We start from the raw sequence: 19,843 nt of genomic DNA on the forward strand, positions 1-19,843 counted from the left end.
GAAAACTACGAGGTGTTTTGGATATACATCTATGATGCAAGCATACACACCGATATTATCAACTCACAAAATATATGTTATTGTAGGTATATAGAAGAGCTGATGTCAGGAGCGGTTTCTCAGTTAAGAAAAGATGTGAAGAAAAACTCAGAAAAAGCCAAGTTCAGAAAATCTCTCAGACTCAATATTCCTGATTCAAAGTTGGAGGTTATTAGAGAAGAGGAACCTCAGGATCATGAAATAGCCTGTGAGTTGAATAAACATGAACAAAATTTATGGTTCTCTGAAAGTATAGAAAATTCTTAGGACTTAAATTACCAAGATATAGGTTTATATTCGACTTTTTAATAATCACTTTGAACTTTATGTATAATTTGCTTATGAAACATTCAAAGCTGTGCTGATCACTTGAGCTTATTGCCCATTTTTAACAATATTTAAAAAAGTACAAGTACAAGATAATCCAAGTTTTTTGGATTATAACTCTTTCAACCAATAATAAACTTGTGTTAATACATATGTTGAGCTACCTGTTGCCAGTTTCATTTTTGTCTGTTGTTTTGGTATGAAACTGATGCGATTAGATTTACCACAAATGGGTTTTTTATGGTAAAGTCAGTGAACTTTGTGTTTTCCTGCGGAGAACTTAATATTTTCATACCTTGTGGTGATTTCAGGCATTAGTCCAGTTTGGAATGAGCTGCAGGCAAACAGACCTAGTCTGAGAAAAGAGAAAGATTCAAGTATGTCATATTTATTATTATATTGTTACTGTTACTATTATTAACAAGTGCACTGAAAAGTTATGACTTTAGCAGCAATAACATGTCAAGCTATGGATGTTAATAGCAAGGTAGAAATGCCTTTATGTGATTGGTCGAAACTATGTAGTGACAGTATGGCACTCTTTGTCAACTAAGCCCCGACAAACAAGCAATTTGAGCAGATTGAGCTTCAACAACACCTCCTCAATTCACTCAAATACTCGTTGTGTTTTTTTATTTAAATAAAATTAACTACCGGTAAATGCTAACTAGGGGCCAGCACCATGACTAGCTATGCTACTGCGCATACATGTGGGTTCTTATTGCACCTACGTTTTCTATTTCTCACTGTTCTGTACTTTTGACCTTTAAATGACTGGTTAAAACTATGCCGTGACATCATATCCTGTAGTTTAGAAGTTACAAAATATTTTCAATATTTTGTACAGGGAGAACTAAGACAAAGTCAACCATGAACATGACAGCCATAGAAATGTACAATCATGGTGCAGAACCTGCTAACACTCTTGCAAGAGATATGAATGCTGATGAAGTAGGTGATGGAGGAAAAAATCGAAATAATGCAAATGAGCTTGAGATGGAACCAAAAGGTTGTGCCAATGCAATTGATATGTGTGAAAAAAAGGTGGACAGTGAATTGGCAACTGTTGAGGACTTGCTGCCTTTACCATCAGATGACGCTGTCCGTATTCCTAAGAAACGTAACGCGAGACAAACCCTATTGTCATGTTTTGGTTGTTTTTCTTAATTTCATCTGTTTATTTATGAACTTTAGTTAATTGGGACTGCGATGCAGAGCCAAATATATTATTATGTTATCGTTGCTAAAAGGGGTTGTGTCTGTTCATATTTAGTGAACTGATGTCATAGACGTATGCATAGCTGTTCAGGTAGCAAATATTTTCTGACACCTGAACCTGTCTGAGAAGGCTGCAGCGTCACTCCTCAGTATTAGTTATATTTCATACACAGAGTCGTGTCATGCGAAACAAATAACTTCTATTCATTTAAAAGCATCACATATGCATTCATCAACCAAGTGGACTTTAAAGCCAATGATCTAGGAGCAAGAGTTGTACTCTCCTGCATCAGGTTGTATAATTAACTCAACCGTATTTAACGGTCTTCATCGTGTTCAGAATACATCCTTCAAGCTCTACAAACTTGTTTATAAACTATATTATTTGAGGTTTATTATTATTATTACTTGAATCATTGATTTCTGTGGCTGGGTAGGACATCTTATTTAAAATATAAAAAGTAATCCCCCATGCTATAGCGCTATTTACAAAACTGGTGGAAAGCCACCGCAAATTTGATAAGAATTGAGACTATATCTACTAGATTCGGTTGTGAATGAGCAGTGTAAGACATAGAAACAAATCCCTAGAAAGTTATTAGAGATCCCCATATGTCCTTAAATACAGAACCATACAGTAGTAAATATGTTCCAAAAGTAAAAGTCAAGGTTACAGATATGTCAAACACATTTCACCTTGTTTAGGTAGATAAGCTATTTGGTAACTAATGAGATACTAGTTTCAACTTATTTCAATATTTATATTATCTCTGTCTGTTTAATGATATTTCTTCCATAATCAGTTAAATCAGCTATCAATAAATAGTTTTTTAAGAATTGTCTCCACCTTAAAGACTCACCACAGGAAACTCTCCCTGCCATCACTCATATTAAGTGTTGAAAAAATAAACTTGTTTCTATCAACCAACCACTACAAACTACAGGCTACTGCCTTTTAGATGCCTCTAGTTGCCTCATTCAGATGCCACCTCATAAAGCAGAGTTAGAGCATGCCTGACATTTTGGGTTTTTAACTTGCAAATGACGAAATGCTATTGGATATCTATCTAAATAGTAACCCAATCAGATTGATCAATTGAATTGGGTGGTACTATCAGCAGCCAATACAGTCAAATATTGGCAAAGTTATAAGTCAAGATATCTAAAAAGCAAATTTTAGAATTGCCAATTTAAAAATCGGCAAAGCTTATTATCATGAAATGCATTTAAAGTGCAAACAGCATTAGAGATTACAACCAAAACTCATAATTATCGAGTGGCTTGGTTTTATGAAGATAAACTTGTAGCGAATTAAAAGTTTTCAGAAAGTTTGTTACTCAAAACAAAAAACTAACATCTCCAAAAAAATATAATTAGTTATGACGAAAGCAGAAAGTATCAGAGGTAGTTTCACTAACCAAGATATTCAGCCTATTGGCATGAATGAAAATCAACATTTTTACCTTTTTGTAATGAGAGCTGTCAGAAGAGCAATAACTCAACTAAAAGAAAGGCTGCCAGCCACAGAAGAGTTTAGCAAGATTTCACGGGTCAGTAGCCTGCTGGATGAGGTAGTTAACTTGCCTGCTGACACTGAGCTGTCAGTTCTCCTCGTAACCCTGCATATTGTGTCTCACCTTGAGAAGAGCATTTGCTGCCTGCTGATACTTGCTAGTGTCTCTGTCACTGTAGCCTATCATCCTATCTTCATCAATAATAGCCTCTGTGAGTGTTGTACTGTCTACATACAACTCAACATTATTAACAACGTTCTACTAATATTACTAGTAGAGTAAATTGTAAAACTTACCTACCAAGGGTTGAATAGTTAGCTAAATGAACCAATCATGGAAAGCGTCACTAATAGGTATTTGAAGGTGTATAGGCCCTATATGATTTGATGTTGACTAACTTTCTGGAAGCTGCTGCTTTGCTGGTAAACCATTTAAGAATCTTTTGATTGGTTAGTTAACCTTCCAAATTATGTAATTAATTGGTTAACCCTTGTAAAATCTGATGATTGGATAATTAAACTTTTAATGAAAAAGTTCAGCCAATGCAGTTTATTTAGTTTTACTAGAAGAAATACCAAATATCCAGCCATCTGGCAGTCAGTGAGTATAACTAAAAGCCATCTAACAAAATTGTAAGAAATGCAAGTATAACAGCATTTCGGTGTCTTTGTTATTTTGATGTACGTAATAAGCACACCGACTGCCAAATTTGAACTCGGGCGAAAATTTTGCTGAACTCTTATGGTGAAATAAGATCCGTATGGTGAGGTGAAAACATCATCATGTTCTACTTCGTAAGGTAAAAAAATCGTGTATCAGGGTGATAATTCTGAGGGTGCACAGACAGTCTTACATCTAACATTACACAATGAGTGTCTCAGAACTCAGAGTTGGTAGATAAAAATGAGACGAATGGGGATGTTAAGTAAGTCGTCTTATGATTTAGATACTACAAAGTTGAGGAGTTGTCCTTCTTTAATAAAAGTGGTCACTTTTGTGAGTAATGAAACCTCATCACTTGTCAGTATTAAAAGAAGGACAACTTATATTAACTTTTTCTATTTTATACTGTTAAGCTGGATATTTCAAAAGCCAGTTTTAGTTTATTATCATGAAATGCATTTAAAGTGCAAACAACATTAAGGATCCAACCAAAACTCATAATTATAGTGAGGTTTCTTCTATGAAGATAAACCTGTAGCGAATTTGGAATTTTCAGAAAGATTGTTACTCAAAACAAAAAACTAGCATCCCCAAAAAAATATAATTATGAGAAAAGCAGAAAGTATCAGAGGCAGTTTTACTGTCTAAGATAATCAACCTATTGCTATGAAGCAGCAGCAGCATTTTTACCTCTTTGTAATGAGAGCTGTAAGAAGAGCATTAACTGAACTAAAGGAAAGGCTGCTAGCCACAGAAGAGTTTAGCAAGATTGCAGGTGTCAGTAGCCTGCTGGATGAGGTAGTTAACTTGCCTGCTGACACTGAGCTGTGAGTTCTGCTCATAACCCTGCAACTTGTGTCTCACCTTGAAAAGAGCATTTGCTGCCTGCTGATACTTGCTACTGTCTCTGTCACTGTACCGTACCATCCTACCTTCATCAGTGATAGCCTCTGTGAGTGTTGTAATGTCTACATACAACTCAACATTATTAACAACATTCTAGTTATATTACCAGTAGAGTAAATTGTTGTAAAGCTTACCTACCAAGGGTTGAATAGTTAGCTAAATGAACCAATCATGGAAAGTGTTACCATTGGGTGTTTGAAGGTGATTATATGATTCCATGATGACTAACTTTCTGGAAGCTGCTGATTTGCTGGTAAACCATTTAAGATTCTTTTGATTGGCTAGCTAACCTTCCAAATTATGTGATTAGTTGGCTAACTTATGTAAAATCTGATGATCGATAATTAAACTCTCTACATGTTTTGATTGGCTGATGAAACTTACTAGAAATTACTGAGTGGCTAACAAGACTTGTGTCGGTTTTTTCTGTTTTTTCTGTTTTTCTTGTAACTTTTTGCAGAGAGAGTCCAGTCAAGGAGAGGATCATCTATTAGAACTTGCAATGTTGTACTGATAACCCTGTCAGAACTCTTCAACTCTGTAAGTGTCTTCTCACAGCTCCTGCAATAGAAATGGAATACAGCCATACCTCAACATACAAGTGTAGAAGTACTAATTGTGTATCAAGGTGTCCCAATATTACACATAAGTATACAGCATTTGCATTTATCAGGTAGATAGTGATATTATTGTAATTCAGCACGATTTCTAAGTTTGGTCGCAAACCTATGACAGTTATAAATGAAACGGAATCAAAACCAGTAAGAATTATTTTGGGACAAGCTACAAATCTAGAGATGCACTCTATCAGCCCAGCCTGATCTCAAGGAAGTTTGTAATTTTAGACATACTACAGATATTTCCAATAGCTCATTGGGACTGGTAATGTATATAGTAACACAAGTCAGTGCTACATTGCAGTCTCTATTTGGCATAGGCAACATTGTATTTTATGCATTATTGAATCCTACGTATGTGAGCAAAGCAAAGGAACAGTTTTACTTTTGTTGTACCAATAAGATCGGTCACAAAGATAATGACTCTGCTGAGAACTGAACTGACCAGAACTTTGTGTTAGTTAAGTTAAGAAATATTGATAGTTGTAGACTTGGTGAATGTCAGCTAAGATCTTCAAGTTCATGGTCAAACCTTTACTCTTTGTTAAGTTAGACATATTGGTTTAGAGATAAATAGTTGTTTTTATGAGACATTCCTATTTAGTAAATGTCCAAAAGAAGTCATATAAACTGTCATCTGTATTTTTTTGGAGAAGGTATAGTACTATCTGTGTATCATATTGTGTTACTCACTGGCATGATATCCTTCACATGCTGTCATGACAACTCTATATCTTTAGTCACAATATTATTGCTGTTATTTAGCTAACAATACACTAAACTGAACTGAGATGTGTCTTTATATTATCATGATTCTATAGTACCTGCAAAACCAAAACACTAGTTATTATATATCAAATAATAAGTTTATATATATACATTTCTAAAAGTATGTGTGTCTGTCATTCTGGCTATTGCTATTAATAGTGCACACTGATTATTTTACTGATGCAGCCACGCGCTACGATGCTCCTGTTAAGAAATATTTTCTGTTAAGAAAGGTTCGATTACTATATCTGGGTCAAAGCCAATTCTTCTCACGAGGACAATTATATTGTTTCCAAATCGTCGTATTCAAAGTTTAGATTAAACAGTAGCCTTTTTTATACACACGCTCGCTCGCACGCACACACACACTCCTATGCAAGAATTGTTATTATTAATTCTACATATTCAAGATTTTTATTTTGTTTTCTGAGTTCATATTTATTGTATCATTACAGAATCATCTTTAATTGTAATCGTAGCAAAACCGACTTAATTTAGCTATTACTTGCTAATTATTTCACAATTACCTCTAAACCTTTTTTATAGCCGTTATTTTTTTTAATTATTTGACCTGCATAAAACATTTTCCTCATAATATGAAGTTTAAAAGTTGTTTGACAAAGTTTGAAAATTTTTACAGTTGTTTTTATTTTCTTTATTAATTTATTTCAATTACACAAAGCACTTTTCTCATGATATGTAGTTTGAAAGTTAGAATGGTAAATGTTGTTATATGTTAAATACAAATCAATTTTTTGACCAAAGACTTTTTTATTACCCGGTCAACGCCGGGTAGCACAGCTAGTCTACTATATAAAATATGTATATCGAGAATGTGTGTTTGTTCGTCTATTCTGGTTGGCTGAACTAGACAGCCTTCAAAGACCAGATCACAAACATCAATACATAATTACTTCTCAAACAAAACATTTTCCACACTTCAGATCTGTTCTTGTGGTCCAATGGATAAGGTGTCTGACTATGAATCAGAAGATTGTGGGTTCGAGTCCCATCAAGGTCAACATTCAACTTTTTGTTACTTTAAACCAAGTTTTTTATGGTCAATATAAATTTGTTTAGCTCTTTCGCTATTGAAAGCCGACGGCTCTAAAGAATCTAGAGTACTGAGTCAATAGTAACACAATTTGGATCGCGGAAATGGCTACCAGGAAGTTGATATAGGATTTTTTTGATTTGAACAATTAGTTCCTCCAGAATCTTCAGAATTGTCTTTAAAATTATAAACAGCTGAAACTTTGGAACAAGCTGAGACACGACGCAGCAAAGACAGAAAGTGCAAAGGAGTTGTACGACAATCAGGAACAAGTACCTAGTGTCATGAATGGCTAGAACAAAGCAAGAAGTGTATTGCAGAAGCTAGAGAAGCTGTTCCTCTGTGCAAACAATCGGACAGAGTTTACCATCAACGCTAGCAAGGTACATACCTAGTTAATCATACAACAGCCGCTTTCAGCTAACATCATTTGGAGCCAAAATGGTTGATGAGCCTGGGTTTATGTCAAAGTTTAAAGTGCAAGCTAAGGTTTACCATTTAATTGGGTTGTTACTTTCAGTACCAGATGAAACACCCAAAATTTTTTTAAAGTCTTTGTTGGACTATTAGCAAAAACAAGCAGAACATAGGTACAACATAGTATTGTTTATAGCCTTGGATTATGCAGAAATAGTTATTTTAGGGTTGTCTGCACCTTACCCCACACAGATAACTTTATACAATTATTTATTAACCACATACATGTATATATATCTTATAAGTGAAGGGATGTATGTCCCTGCACATTTACAACTTACACTGGATAAGATCATTCCACTTTCCTCCTGCTCATGTATAGTCAAACCACCTGCCACTGTGTGTCATAGCTGCAGGATTGTGTGCTCATTAGGATGTGATGCTGCACTCTCTGGTCTGCTCAGGCTCTTTTTAAACTTCATTCTGGACAATAGGGTAAAACATACAATATTTTACAGTCAAACGTATCATTATCGTTTGTTCGTTTGTAGCAGGCTTTTGTTATATCTGGTCTAAACTTTTTCTTTTTGCAAAGCAATGTATTTTTTTGTCAATTTTATAAAATTTATGTGTTGTTACTAATTTAAAAGCAAGCATTCGGCATGAATTCATCTCTCATGAATGCAATATAATAAAAGACTCCAACATCAATGTTATTTATTATGGCTAAAACTCAAAATTATAATTCGGGAAAAATATGAAATATCAATTAGTTGTGATAAAAGTAAAAGTCATTAATGTAACAGCCCATTAGAGTGACAATGTTTGTCCTCATTTTGATTTAATCTAATATCTCTATCCTGCTCTATCCTTCACCTTCTGTTGCAATGCATTATGGTTCATAACCTCTTTCTTCACACTCCTTTAGCAGTGTGTTCTATCTCCATCTCTGTCTTCCTTCTCTTCTATCAACTGGAAGTAAAGAGTTCTTATATCGATACCTCAGTATTGGTTTTTTACTCCTCCATTAGATACCCATAACTCATTGTAAATATCTCATCAAACGCATGGTGTGGGCAGTATTTGGATATTTGTATTGAAAGACTCTAGCTACAACATAACATTATGCTAACATTTATCAACTGAAGGGAAGTCTTGCATCCACCCTCTAATTAATAAACTACTACTAGCACAGGCTAATGACTAGTAAAGCACCAGTTGTTACTTCAGTTAGTATGTATTAAAGAAAAATTAATGCTAACATTTATCAACTGAGGCAAGTCTTGCACCCACCCTCTATTAATAAACTACCACTAGCACAGGCTAATGACTAGTAAAACACCAGTTATTACTTCTGTTAGTATGTACTAAAGAGAAATTAATGCTAACATTTATCAACTGAAGGGAAGTCTTGCACCCACCCTCTATTAATAAACTACTACTAGCACAGGCTAATGACTAGTAAAGCACCAGTTGTTACTTCTGTTAGTATGTACTAAAGAGAAATTAATGCTAACATTTATCAACTGAAGGGAAGTCTTGCACTCACCCTCTATTAATAAACTACCCTCTAGTGTACTTTAAGCAATGAATTGGTTACATGAATTGTTTACTAAACTGGTGAATTGGTTATAAAGTTGTAAATACCCATGCAGGCCTTTGAAGTGACCACAGTTATAAATTACACAAGACAATTGTGAGTAGAGAATACAGCTAATAGTAACATGAAAATGAAATATATGTGCAGCTGTATGATTAGAATAATTGCATAACAATCTGAAAATTTGAACACTTTATGATTTAAACTAAATTCCAAAGTTCTTTAAAATAGTGAGACTAATTTATATATTATATTTATATATCAGCACTATTAAGAGCACAGTGGAATTGTTGTTAGAGATTTGAATGTTTAATATTCCACATATCTACTAGCACTAGTATGATTCTAGCAAAGGATTTCTAACAATGGGCTATGATGTCATAACGTTACTCCAACAATCAATTCTGCTAGTTGTTTGGATTTCAAACGAGCAAGATGCGTTTTAACATTGCTGTCTACGCTGTCTCTCCTCTGTTACTGATACTCTATATGATGATGCTACAAGTTATAGCAGCAGTAGTTTTTACTCTGGTGCTAAGTTTGCTGACTTGGGTCATCCTTCCAATCACCCTCCTCTATGTCATACCTTGGCAAGTTTATATAACATATATAATGACTTTATGTTGTGCTACGTACCATATACTTCTAGTCTCTCTTCAACTTAATATTTAGTAAACTTTTTCAAGCTTCATGAGCAAGTTTACAATTAACGGATTGATGTTAGATGAACTTATGTTAATTTTATGGTTATACTAAGGAGGGAGTTACGTTATGACCTGAGGTAACACATGATGATGCGATGGGAGTATGAAACATCACTGCGTAATTGTCTTATCCTTCCTAGAAAACTACGAGGTGTTTTGGATATACATCTATGATGCAAGCATACACACCGATATTATCAACTCACAAAATACATGTTATTGTAGGTATATAGAAGAGCTGATGTCAGGAGCGGTTTCTCAGTTAAGAAAAGATGTGAAGAAAAACTCAGAAAAAGCCAAGTTCAGAAAATCTCTCAGACTCAATATTCCTGATTCAAAGTTGGAGGTTATTAAAGAAGAGGAACCTCATGATCATGAAATAGCCTGTGAGTTGAAAAACATGAACAAAATTTATGGTTCTCTGAAAGTATAGAAAATTCTTAGGACTTAAATTACCAAGATATAGGTTTATATTCGACTTTTTAATAATCACTTTGAACTTTATGTATAATTTGCTTATGAAACATTTCAAAGCTGTGCTGATCACTCGAGCTTATTGCCCATTTTTAACAATATTTAAAAAAGTACAAGTACAAGATAATCCAAGTTTTTTGGATTATAACTCTTTCAACCAATAATAAACTTGTGTTAGTAAATATGTTGAGCTACCTGTTGCCAGTTTCATTTTTGTCTGTTGTTTTGGTATGAAACTGATGCGATTAGATTTACCACAAATAGGTTTTTTATGGTGAACTATGTGTTTTCCTGCGGAGAACTTAATATTTTCATACCTTATGGTGATTTCAGGCATTAGTCCAGTTTGGAATGAGCTGCAGGCAAACAGACCTAGTCTGAGAAAAGAGAAAGATTCAAGTATGTCATATTTATTATTATATTGTTACTGTTATTATTATTAACAAGTGCACTGAAAAGTTATGACTTTAGCAGCAATAACATGTCAAGCTATGGATGTTAATAGCAAGGTAGAAATGCCTTTATGTGATTGGTCGAAACTATGTAGTGACAGTATGGCACTCTTTGTCAACTAAGCCCCGACAAACAAGCAATTTGAGAAGATTGAGCTTCAACAACACCTCCTCAAGTCACTCGAATACTCGTTTTTTATTTAAATAAAATTAACTACCGGTAAATGCTAACTAGGGGCCAGCACCATGACTAGCTATGCTACTGCGCATACATGTGGGTTCTTATTGCACCTACGTTTTCTATTTCTCACTGTTCTGTACTTTTGACCTTTGAATGACTGGTTAAAACTATGCCGTGACATCGTATCCTGTAGTTTAGATGTTACAAAATATTTCCAATATTTTGTACAGGAAGAACTAAGACAAAGTCAACCATGAACATGACAGCCATAGAAATGTACAATCATGGTGCAGAACCTGCTAACACTCTTGCAAGAGATATGAATGCTGATGAAGTAGGTGATGGAGGAAAGAATCGAAATAATGCAAATGAGCTTGAGATGGAACCAAAAGGTTGTGCCGATGCAATTGGTATGTGTGAGAAAAAGGTGGACAGTGAATTGGCAACTGTTGAGGACTTGCTGCCTTTACCAACAGATGACGCTGTCCGTATTCCTAAGAAACGTAACGCGAGACAAACCCTATTGTCATGTTTTGGTTGTTTTTCTTAATTTCATCTGTTTATTTATGAACTTTAGTTAATTGGGACTGCGATGCAGAGCCAAATATATTATTATGTTATCGTTGCTAAAAGGGGTTGTGTCTGTTCATATTTAGTGAACTGATGTCATAGACATATGCATAGCTGTTCAGGTGGCAGATATTTTCTGACACCTGAACCTGTCTGAGAAGGCTGCAGCGTCACTCCTCAGTATTAGTTATATTTCATACACAGAGTCGTGTCATGCGAAACAAATAACTTCTATTCATTTAAAAGCATCACATATGCATCCATCAAACAAGTGGATTTTAAAGCCAATGATCTAGGAGCAAGAGTTGTACTCTCCTGCATCAGGTTGTATAATTAACTCAACCGTATTTAACGGTCTTCATCGTGTTCAGAATACATCCTTCAAGCTCTACAAACTTGTTTATAAACTATATTATTTGAGGTTTATTATTATTATTACTTGAATCATTGATTTCTGTGGCTGGGTAGGACATCTTATTTAAAATATAAAAAGTTTTCCCTCATGCTATAGCGCTATTTACAAAAGTTGGTGGAAAGCCACTGCAAATTTGATAAGAATTGAGACTATATTTACTAGATTCAGTTGTGAATGAGCAGTGTAAGACATAGAAACAAATCCCTAGAAAGTTATTAGAGATCCCCATATGTCCTTAAATACAAAACCATACAGTAGTAAATATGTTCCTAAAGTAAAAGTCAAGGTTACAGAGATGTCAAGCACATTTCACCTTGTTTAGGTAGATAAGCTATTTGGTAACTAATGAGATACTAGTTTCAACTTACCCTAGAACACTTATGTATTCGCGGCATCTAACTTTCGCGTTTTCGCGGTGTCATCCTCTCGCGAAAATTTAATGAGCGAAACTAAACTATCCATAACTGAACGAGCGAAAACGCGAAGTTAAATAGCTTTGTTCATTGATATCCACAATAAAATCGTCATATTAGAAATGCAGGCAAATTTCGTCTGTGGTTGGGATCAATGGGAAATTTCTGGTAAACTCATTATAGCTAATACACCGACTGAGCAGCATGGCAAAGCAAATTAAGATTATATCAGTTTAGTCACCGAATTTGTAACTGATGAAGATGAAAGTCTGGTAGGTGAAGTCATAAAATTGCAGAATAATTATTGTAGTGATGAATTTTATTACCAACCAAAAACAATATCAACCCTCATCATGTCCAACCACATTATCTCTTCCACTGCCAGCCATGTACAAATTCACTACCGGCCTAGTGCCAGCCATTTTACCGAAATTGCCGATATTGCTTCATGATATGTATAGTTTTTTTCAAGTTTTACTTTAATTGTCTGTATAATCACGAAAATCTAAATTGGCTATTATTTCATCAACAACTAATTACCTGTTTTATGACTCGCGAGGGGTAGTTAATGAATTCACAGAAAAATGTTCGTTTTTAGATTAGAAATTCTCAGACAAAAGTTTAAAATTGCTTCGTTGTTTTAGGCTGATTTTATAGAAAAATCTTCGGACAACACAGTCAATTTCATAATACACTTAAAGACCGTGGGTTATGTGGTCAACAAATAATAAAATCAGGTTGCCAAACAATTGCTGAGAAAGTCCAAAAATGCGTTTATGGCAGTGGCCCCTAGAAAACGCATAAATGCGTTTATGGCAGCGTAAGGGTTACACAGTTTTGGTTGTGAAGTTGGTTGTTACCTATCTATTTTTTTCTTCTTGAGATTCGAGTGTGAAAGTCACAGCGGGAGGGACCTAGACATCATTGATAGTCTAAGAAACAAATGGCAGCAAGTGATCAAATTGCCGATCTCACCCACACATTTCAACCTTTGGTTTACAAATACGAACTAGTCCCAAATTGAATTTTTTTCTTATTAGCAAACTGGACCTGAGGAATGTAATCTGCTTTTTCCACTGCATTTATTTTCACATCACTATATTTTCGCACTCATCAGAGCCGCGAAATTAAGTTGCAGCAAAATTTTATTTTGTGTGCTACTCACGAAACTAAATACTAGCGAAATATAAGTGTCCTAGGGTATTTCAATATTTATATTATCTCTGTCTGTTTAATGATATTTCTTCCATGATCAGTTGAGTCAGCTATCAATAAATAGTTTGTTAAGAATGGTCTCCACCTTAAAGACTCACCACAGGAAGCTCTCCCTGCCATCACTCATATTAAGTGTTGAAAAAATAAACTTGTTTCTATCAACCAATCACTACAAATTACAGGCTACTGCCTTTTAGATGCCTCTACTTGCCTCTTTTAGATGCCACCTCACAAAGCAGAGTTAGAGCATGCCTGACATTTTGGATTTTTAACTTGCAAAAGACTAAATGCTATTGGATATTTATCTAAACGGTAACCCAATCGAATTGATCAATAAAATTGGGTGGTACTACCAGCAGCCAATACAGTCAAATATTGGCAAAGTTATAAGTCAAGATATCTAAAAAGCAAATTTTAGTTTATTATCATGAAATGCATTTAAAGTGCAAACAGCATTAGAGATTACAGCCAAAACTCATAATTATCGATTGGCTTGGTTTTATGAAGATAAACTTGTAACGAATTAAAAGTTTTCAAAAAAGTTGTTACTCAAAACAAAAAACTAGCATCCCCAAAAAAATATAATTAATTATGACGAAAGCAGAAAGTATCAGAGGTAGTTTCACTAACCAAGATATTCAGCCTATTGGCATGAAGGAAAATCAACATTTTTACCTTTTTGTAATGAGAGCTGTCAGAAGAGCAATAACTCAACTAAAAGAAAGGCTGCCAGCCACAGAAGAGTTTAGCAAGATTGCACGGGTCAGTAGCCTGCTGGATGAGGTAGTTAACTTGCCCGCTAACACTGAGCTGTGAGTTCTGCTCCGTAACCCTGCAACTTGTGTCTCACCTTGAGAAGAGCATTTGCTGCCTGCTGATACTTGCTACACTGTAGCCTATCATCCTATTTCATCAGTGATAGCCTCTGTGAGTGTTGTACTGTCTACATACAACTCAACATTATTAATAACATTCTACTAATATTACTAGTAGAGTAAATTGTTGTAAAAACTTACCTACCAAGGTTTGAATAGTTAGCTAAATGAACCAATCATGGAAAGCGTCACTAATATGTATTTGAAGGTGTATAGGCCCTATATGATTCGATGTTGACTAACTTTCTGGAAGCTGCTGCTTTGCTAGTAAACCATTTAAGAATCTTTTGATTGGTTAGTTAACCTTCCAAATTATGTAATTAATTGGTTAACCTTTGTAAAATCTGATGGTTGGATAATTAAACCTTTAATGAAAAAAGTTCAGCCAAAGCAGTTTATTTAGTTTTACTAGAAGAAATACCAAATATCCAGCCATCTGGTAGTCAATGAGTATAACTAAAAGCCATCTAACAAAAGTATAAGAAATGAAAGTATAACAGCATTTCGGTGTCTTTGTTAATTTGATGTACGTAATAAGCACACCGACTGCCAAAGTTGAACTCGGGCGAAAATTTTGCTGAACTCTTATGGTGAAATAAGATCCGTATGGTGAGGTGAAAACATCATCATGTTCTACTTCGTAAGGTAAAAAAATTGTGTATCAGGGTGATAATTCTGAGGGTGCACAGACAGTCTTACATCTAACATTACACAATGAGTGTCTCAGAACTCAGATTTGGTAGATAAAAACGGGACAAATGGGCATGTTAAGTATGTCGTCTTACGATTTAGATACTACAAAGTTGAGGAGTTGTCCTTCTTTAATAAAAGTGGTTACTTTTGTGAGTAATAAAACCTAACCATTTGTCAGTATTGAAAGAAAGACAACTTATATTAACTTTTTCTATACTATACTGTTAAACTGGTTATAAAAATTATAGATTGATAAAATAGAGAGTCTACATGGCTTTAACCAAAGTATTAGAAATGATAAGCATTAATGCTTAAGGGAGACTCTTTCAGACCTTTTCACAAGCAATGTTTTTGATGTAGTTCACAGTCTAGTCTAAAACACTTCTCAAAGAGAGAAGACAAAACATCAATAGGAAGGGAAAAGAGTGTTACATCACCACCGAGGCTAAGTCATAACTCAATATGTCAAAAATATATGTCAAAATGTCCACATTTAGCTGGTTTGCACTGGTGACTTGCCTTATTCAGACAGGAATGGCAAAGAGACTGGCAGACTGGATCTAAAAATATCTATTTTTGAAATATTAACATTTCATGAAACTATTTGCTGACATCACCTTATAACTATCTCTTCAAAATCAAAAAGATACAAAAAATATACAGTAAGTATACGTAAAGATAGATTTACATAGACTAGTAACTTAGATATGAACATCTCTAGAGAGCTGTAATAGATTTACCTTTTCTCTACACTTGGATGCTGACCAAGCCTCAGGATGGTACCTTGTGAGAGCTCCTTTAGCAGTGGTATAGCCCAGCCATATACCTACACATACAATAACTATAACAATGTGTGTTATTCATATAATAGTTCCTTAAAAAACAGTTGTAACACTATACCTCTCAGAGTGACCGACTTGGCAACAAATGTCCTCACAATTGCACTATTCAAAGTCCTCTATTTAAACATCTGTCATATTTGTTTTTCTTAACCTCCCCAACAATAGGTCTACTATCCTACCGACTGGAATAGGCCCCTCACACCATTCTGGAAGTCCAGAACTTTAGCTCAAAGATATCATTTTATAAGTTCTGATGTTCATCGATTGGGTAGACTGCTCTGCCCAAAATAGCTCATTAATCAATAAAAAGACTTGCTGCATAACAGCATTTTGATGAGTATCTTCTCGACGCTGTAGCCAGCCAGTGAGATCGAACAGTCAGATATAAAAGGTTTTTAACAAGTGAGTAGGCAAGAAAGTAGAGTGATTCATTGTAACAGAGGAGAAACCTAGAAAATCCCACTGGGGTTGCGCTCATTTGGAGACAAAATCAAAAGAATGTGACTGAATGTTCTTGTGAGTTTAGTAAAGAATAAATCTTCCATGACATGAAACCTTGTCACTAGTAAATGATGAATGTCAATAGTATAGACTTGGATAAGACCTGATCTAGACAATATCATGTCAACAGTACACAAGCGTAATAAGTGGGAAATCACAGCCCAATTTGAAAAACATTTTTAAAGTAGCATGCTGAACTTCAGTACCCTATAACTCAGAAGCCTGATAAGCTAGGCAGGTAGACAGCCGTTTAACGGTATCTAGCAGCATGTTATATACAAGCTTTTTAGCTGAATGATGAGCCTGTGATGCTTTGAAAAACTCAAACAATTGTGTCTCGAAGTATGTTGGCTTTTTTGGTTATTTCCAAACTTCAACCTTTGTAAATAATGACATGGTCATCAACACACCTTACAAAGTTGCTTGTAGAGCCGCCCGTCAGAACCAATGCAAAAGACGATTTTGGGCTCTTCACACCCCAACACGTTTACACACTTGTGAGTATGTGTGGAGTTACGGCATATTGGTGTGGTCACAGGAGGGTCTGACCTGTTAGATATACTAAACTTAGAAAAATACTTTACTTTCATGAATTTATATACATTGTATGCTACACATTTCTTCCTTACAATACTGTAGTTTACATATTCATTCACGTCTTTGACAAATTATACTGTGAATTGTCTATAGTTTGGGATATATTTTGAAACCATAATTCTAAAGCTCAGACTTACCGGCAAAAGTTATAAAAAACATAACTTTTTATTAACAGTTTGATTTTATAAATTCAAACTATTTAATGGAGCTATTTCAGTGTCTTAATATTAGCAAACTGTTATGGAAAACTGAATATTCATTAAAGAGGATTGGTTATTTATAGAATACTCTCCAATTACTCGTATGTTGGGACAGGTGTATGTTGAGGTATGACAGTATATGTGTGCATGATTTGTATCACATACATGCACTTAACAGATGAACAATAAAAAAGAATACTTCAGTATGGAGATAGCATTAGATAGGAGTAAACTCATGAAATTAGGCAATTTTTTAAGAGTTTTTTCCTTCTCGTGGGCAAATATATTTCAGAAATACTTTCATTATGTTTAACATTCACTTCACTATTTTGGTCATAATTCAAAAGCGATTTGTTTGATTTTTATGAACCTTTAATAAAATTACAAAGTAGAAAGTTCTCTACAAAATGAAATACACCAATAATAAATTGTTCCTTTCAACACATTCATATACATTTAAGAACTTTCCACATGATAATGTATCGTGCCTGCGAGCATGAAATACGTCTTTTGAGAAATCACAATAAAACAACTGCTAAAATGTGATTATTTAATGGTGGTTGAAGTCATCGGTGTGCTTGTGGTCTTTTCTTGACACATGGCCCGGTAAAAAGAGTCAGGAGAAGATAAGAAATTTGTTAAATTTGGCTGCTTTCTGAGCACTAAAAGCATTAAAAGGCTTATTATTTGATGCAGATGAAGAAAAAAGCTTACCAGCATTGAAGGTCTGTGCCTGTCATCGCTGTCAAGTTGAATGTTGTTTTATATACGGTATTTGTAATTACATATATAAATAAAATAAATTGTTGTTCATTGCTGAAGAGCTGGGTTTATTCTCAACAAACATGGTACATGATTTTATGTGTGTCTGTGACTCTGTATTCTATGCTCGCTTTCTACACGCTCGCGTAAAATAAAGAATACACAATATCCCACTTTAAAGTTAAGAGTGGTGGAATGAACCAACAGGTGGATTGTGCAATCCAAATTCCATCCCTTGTACAAGGGTTTGCTTAGCACATGGGACCATGTACTCCAGTAAAGTAGAGCTGGCGAGTGCTGCATAGCAATGGTAGGTAGAACACAACTCCCAAAAATCCATGCGGTTTTGTCTCATTTTGCGGTATTTGTTGGTGTGTAAACTGAACCGTATGTTTTTGGGAGTTGTTCTCTCAATGTCGGTATGCGGTATGATATCGGTTTAAACAGGTGTGGTCTCGGTGTACTGTTGGTGCCCAAAACCACCCAGCCTTACATAACATCAAATCTGATTCATATAATAATCTACTGGAATCTAGTAGGCAGATCACATGACAAAAAAGCAGTAAAGAAAAGTTAACAACTTATTGAGTTGAGTCTAAGCGTTTCCTTGAGTTAGGTCTTCAGTTCAAATCATGTTGATTGATAGATCATCGTGATAATCAAATTCAAACAAACAAAACAGCAGGTTACAATGGAATATTTAACCACACCACATGTAAAACCTGGTCTGCGATGACAACTTTTAGTTGCCTGGAATGTAGTGTCAGTAAATAGTGGTTGAATCTTCATATTAATATGGACAATATGGACAGCGCTCTTGATATTCAATGTCAATGAATTAAGGGCTATCATCGTGAATGAACGAGGTCTTCGGTTTGACCATAAAAATAATCAATCGGCTTACTTAGCAATAGCTGTAAATGGTTCCAAATGGTTGACCTTATAATGGTCAACGCGTCCAGTTACCGGTTTCTTTTGGTGAGGTGATAGTACTGCTAAATCATTTGAAGTTAGTAGCTCACGCACGTAGCACAGACAGCGTATGCTGAGGCAATGCTATGCTAGTTGGCGGGTTATGACGTTTTGTTGCAATTATCCAATCACAGTCTGTGAAAATCCTTGTCAGAATGGCAACAATGATAGACTTGTTTATTACGCCTCCACCCTTTGATGAGTATGTAATTTAAGCATGAACGTACATGTATATAAGAAATGATGTTACAGAGTGCAACATGCAAACAGGCAATATATAAATGTTGGGGAACTCCTTGCGCACTTAATATTTCAAAAGTTGAAAAAGGGAATAACAACTCACAATTGAGCTACTCTGCTCCCAGACTACAAGAAATGATCTTAAATACAGACTGAAAGGATGCACCAGAGACCCTCCAACACATCAGTGGGTGCAATAACACTTGCACATTAACTGTGGCTCACACAACTACTGGCAACAATCGAAAAAGTCAGTTGCACGAAAGCGCACTATTGGGAATCGCAACAATCTTAACTCTTTCACTACCACATTAAAATCTTAACGAATGAATATTCTGCCTGAATTAAAAAAACGAATTTTTCGAAAAGCCAATATACCGCTAGTATTTAAGCAATATCTCGAGAATGAAAACATATCGTTTCACTGTACAATGCATCTTATTCAAAACAAAATTATCTACAAGATAGGTACAAAGTGAATTCCATTCTCGTAAAATATCCAACGTTTTATTTGCATTGAACGAACGCGGTGTGTTTTTCCTTGCCATGACGATAACGATCTGGTTTTGCCGTTTTGAAAAATAATTAGAAATGGAATCGTTGAACCAAAAATT

At 35.0% G+C, this 19,843-nt stretch overlaps 2 protein-coding genes across 2 annotated transcripts in view; one reads left to right on the top strand and one right to left on the bottom strand.

The window, feature by feature from the left end:
- LOC137403895 (serine-protein kinase ATM-like) overlaps nucleotides 1-19,843 on the bottom strand; it is a 96,479-nt gene that overhangs the window by 18,388 nt on the left and 58,248 nt on the right. The window lies entirely within an intron of this gene.
- On the top strand, nucleotides 9,559-11,484 carry LOC137404091 (uncharacterized). Its single transcript, XM_068090247.1, has 4 exons — nucleotides 9,559-9,713; nucleotides 10,053-10,213; nucleotides 10,635-10,700; nucleotides 11,165-11,484. The coding sequence occupies exons 1-4, from the start codon at nucleotides 9,559-9,561 to the stop codon at nucleotides 11,482-11,484; spliced, it is 702 nt and encodes a 233-aa protein (XP_067946348.1).

Source organism: Watersipora subatra, chromosome 9, assembly GCF_963576615.1.
Source record: "Watersipora subatra chromosome 9, tzWatSuba1.1, whole genome shotgun sequence".
Taxonomy (NCBI): Eukaryota; Metazoa; Bryozoa; class Gymnolaemata; order Cheilostomatida; family Watersiporidae; genus Watersipora; species Watersipora subatra.

Excerpts from the sequence above, each read along its gene's own strand:
- LOC137404091 (XM_068090247.1), top strand. The coding sequence starts at position 9,559 with ATGCGTTTTAACATTGCTGTCTACGCTGTCTCTCCTCTGTTACTGATA. Across the intron at positions 10,214-10,634 it reads TCATGATCATGAAATAGCCT|GCATTAGTCCAGTTTGGAAT; the intron begins GTGAGTTGAAAA and ends TGGTGATTTCAG. Across the intron at positions 10,701-11,164 it reads GAGAAAAGAGAAAGATTCAA|GAAGAACTAAGACAAAGTCA; the intron begins GTATGTCATATT and ends TATTTTGTACAG.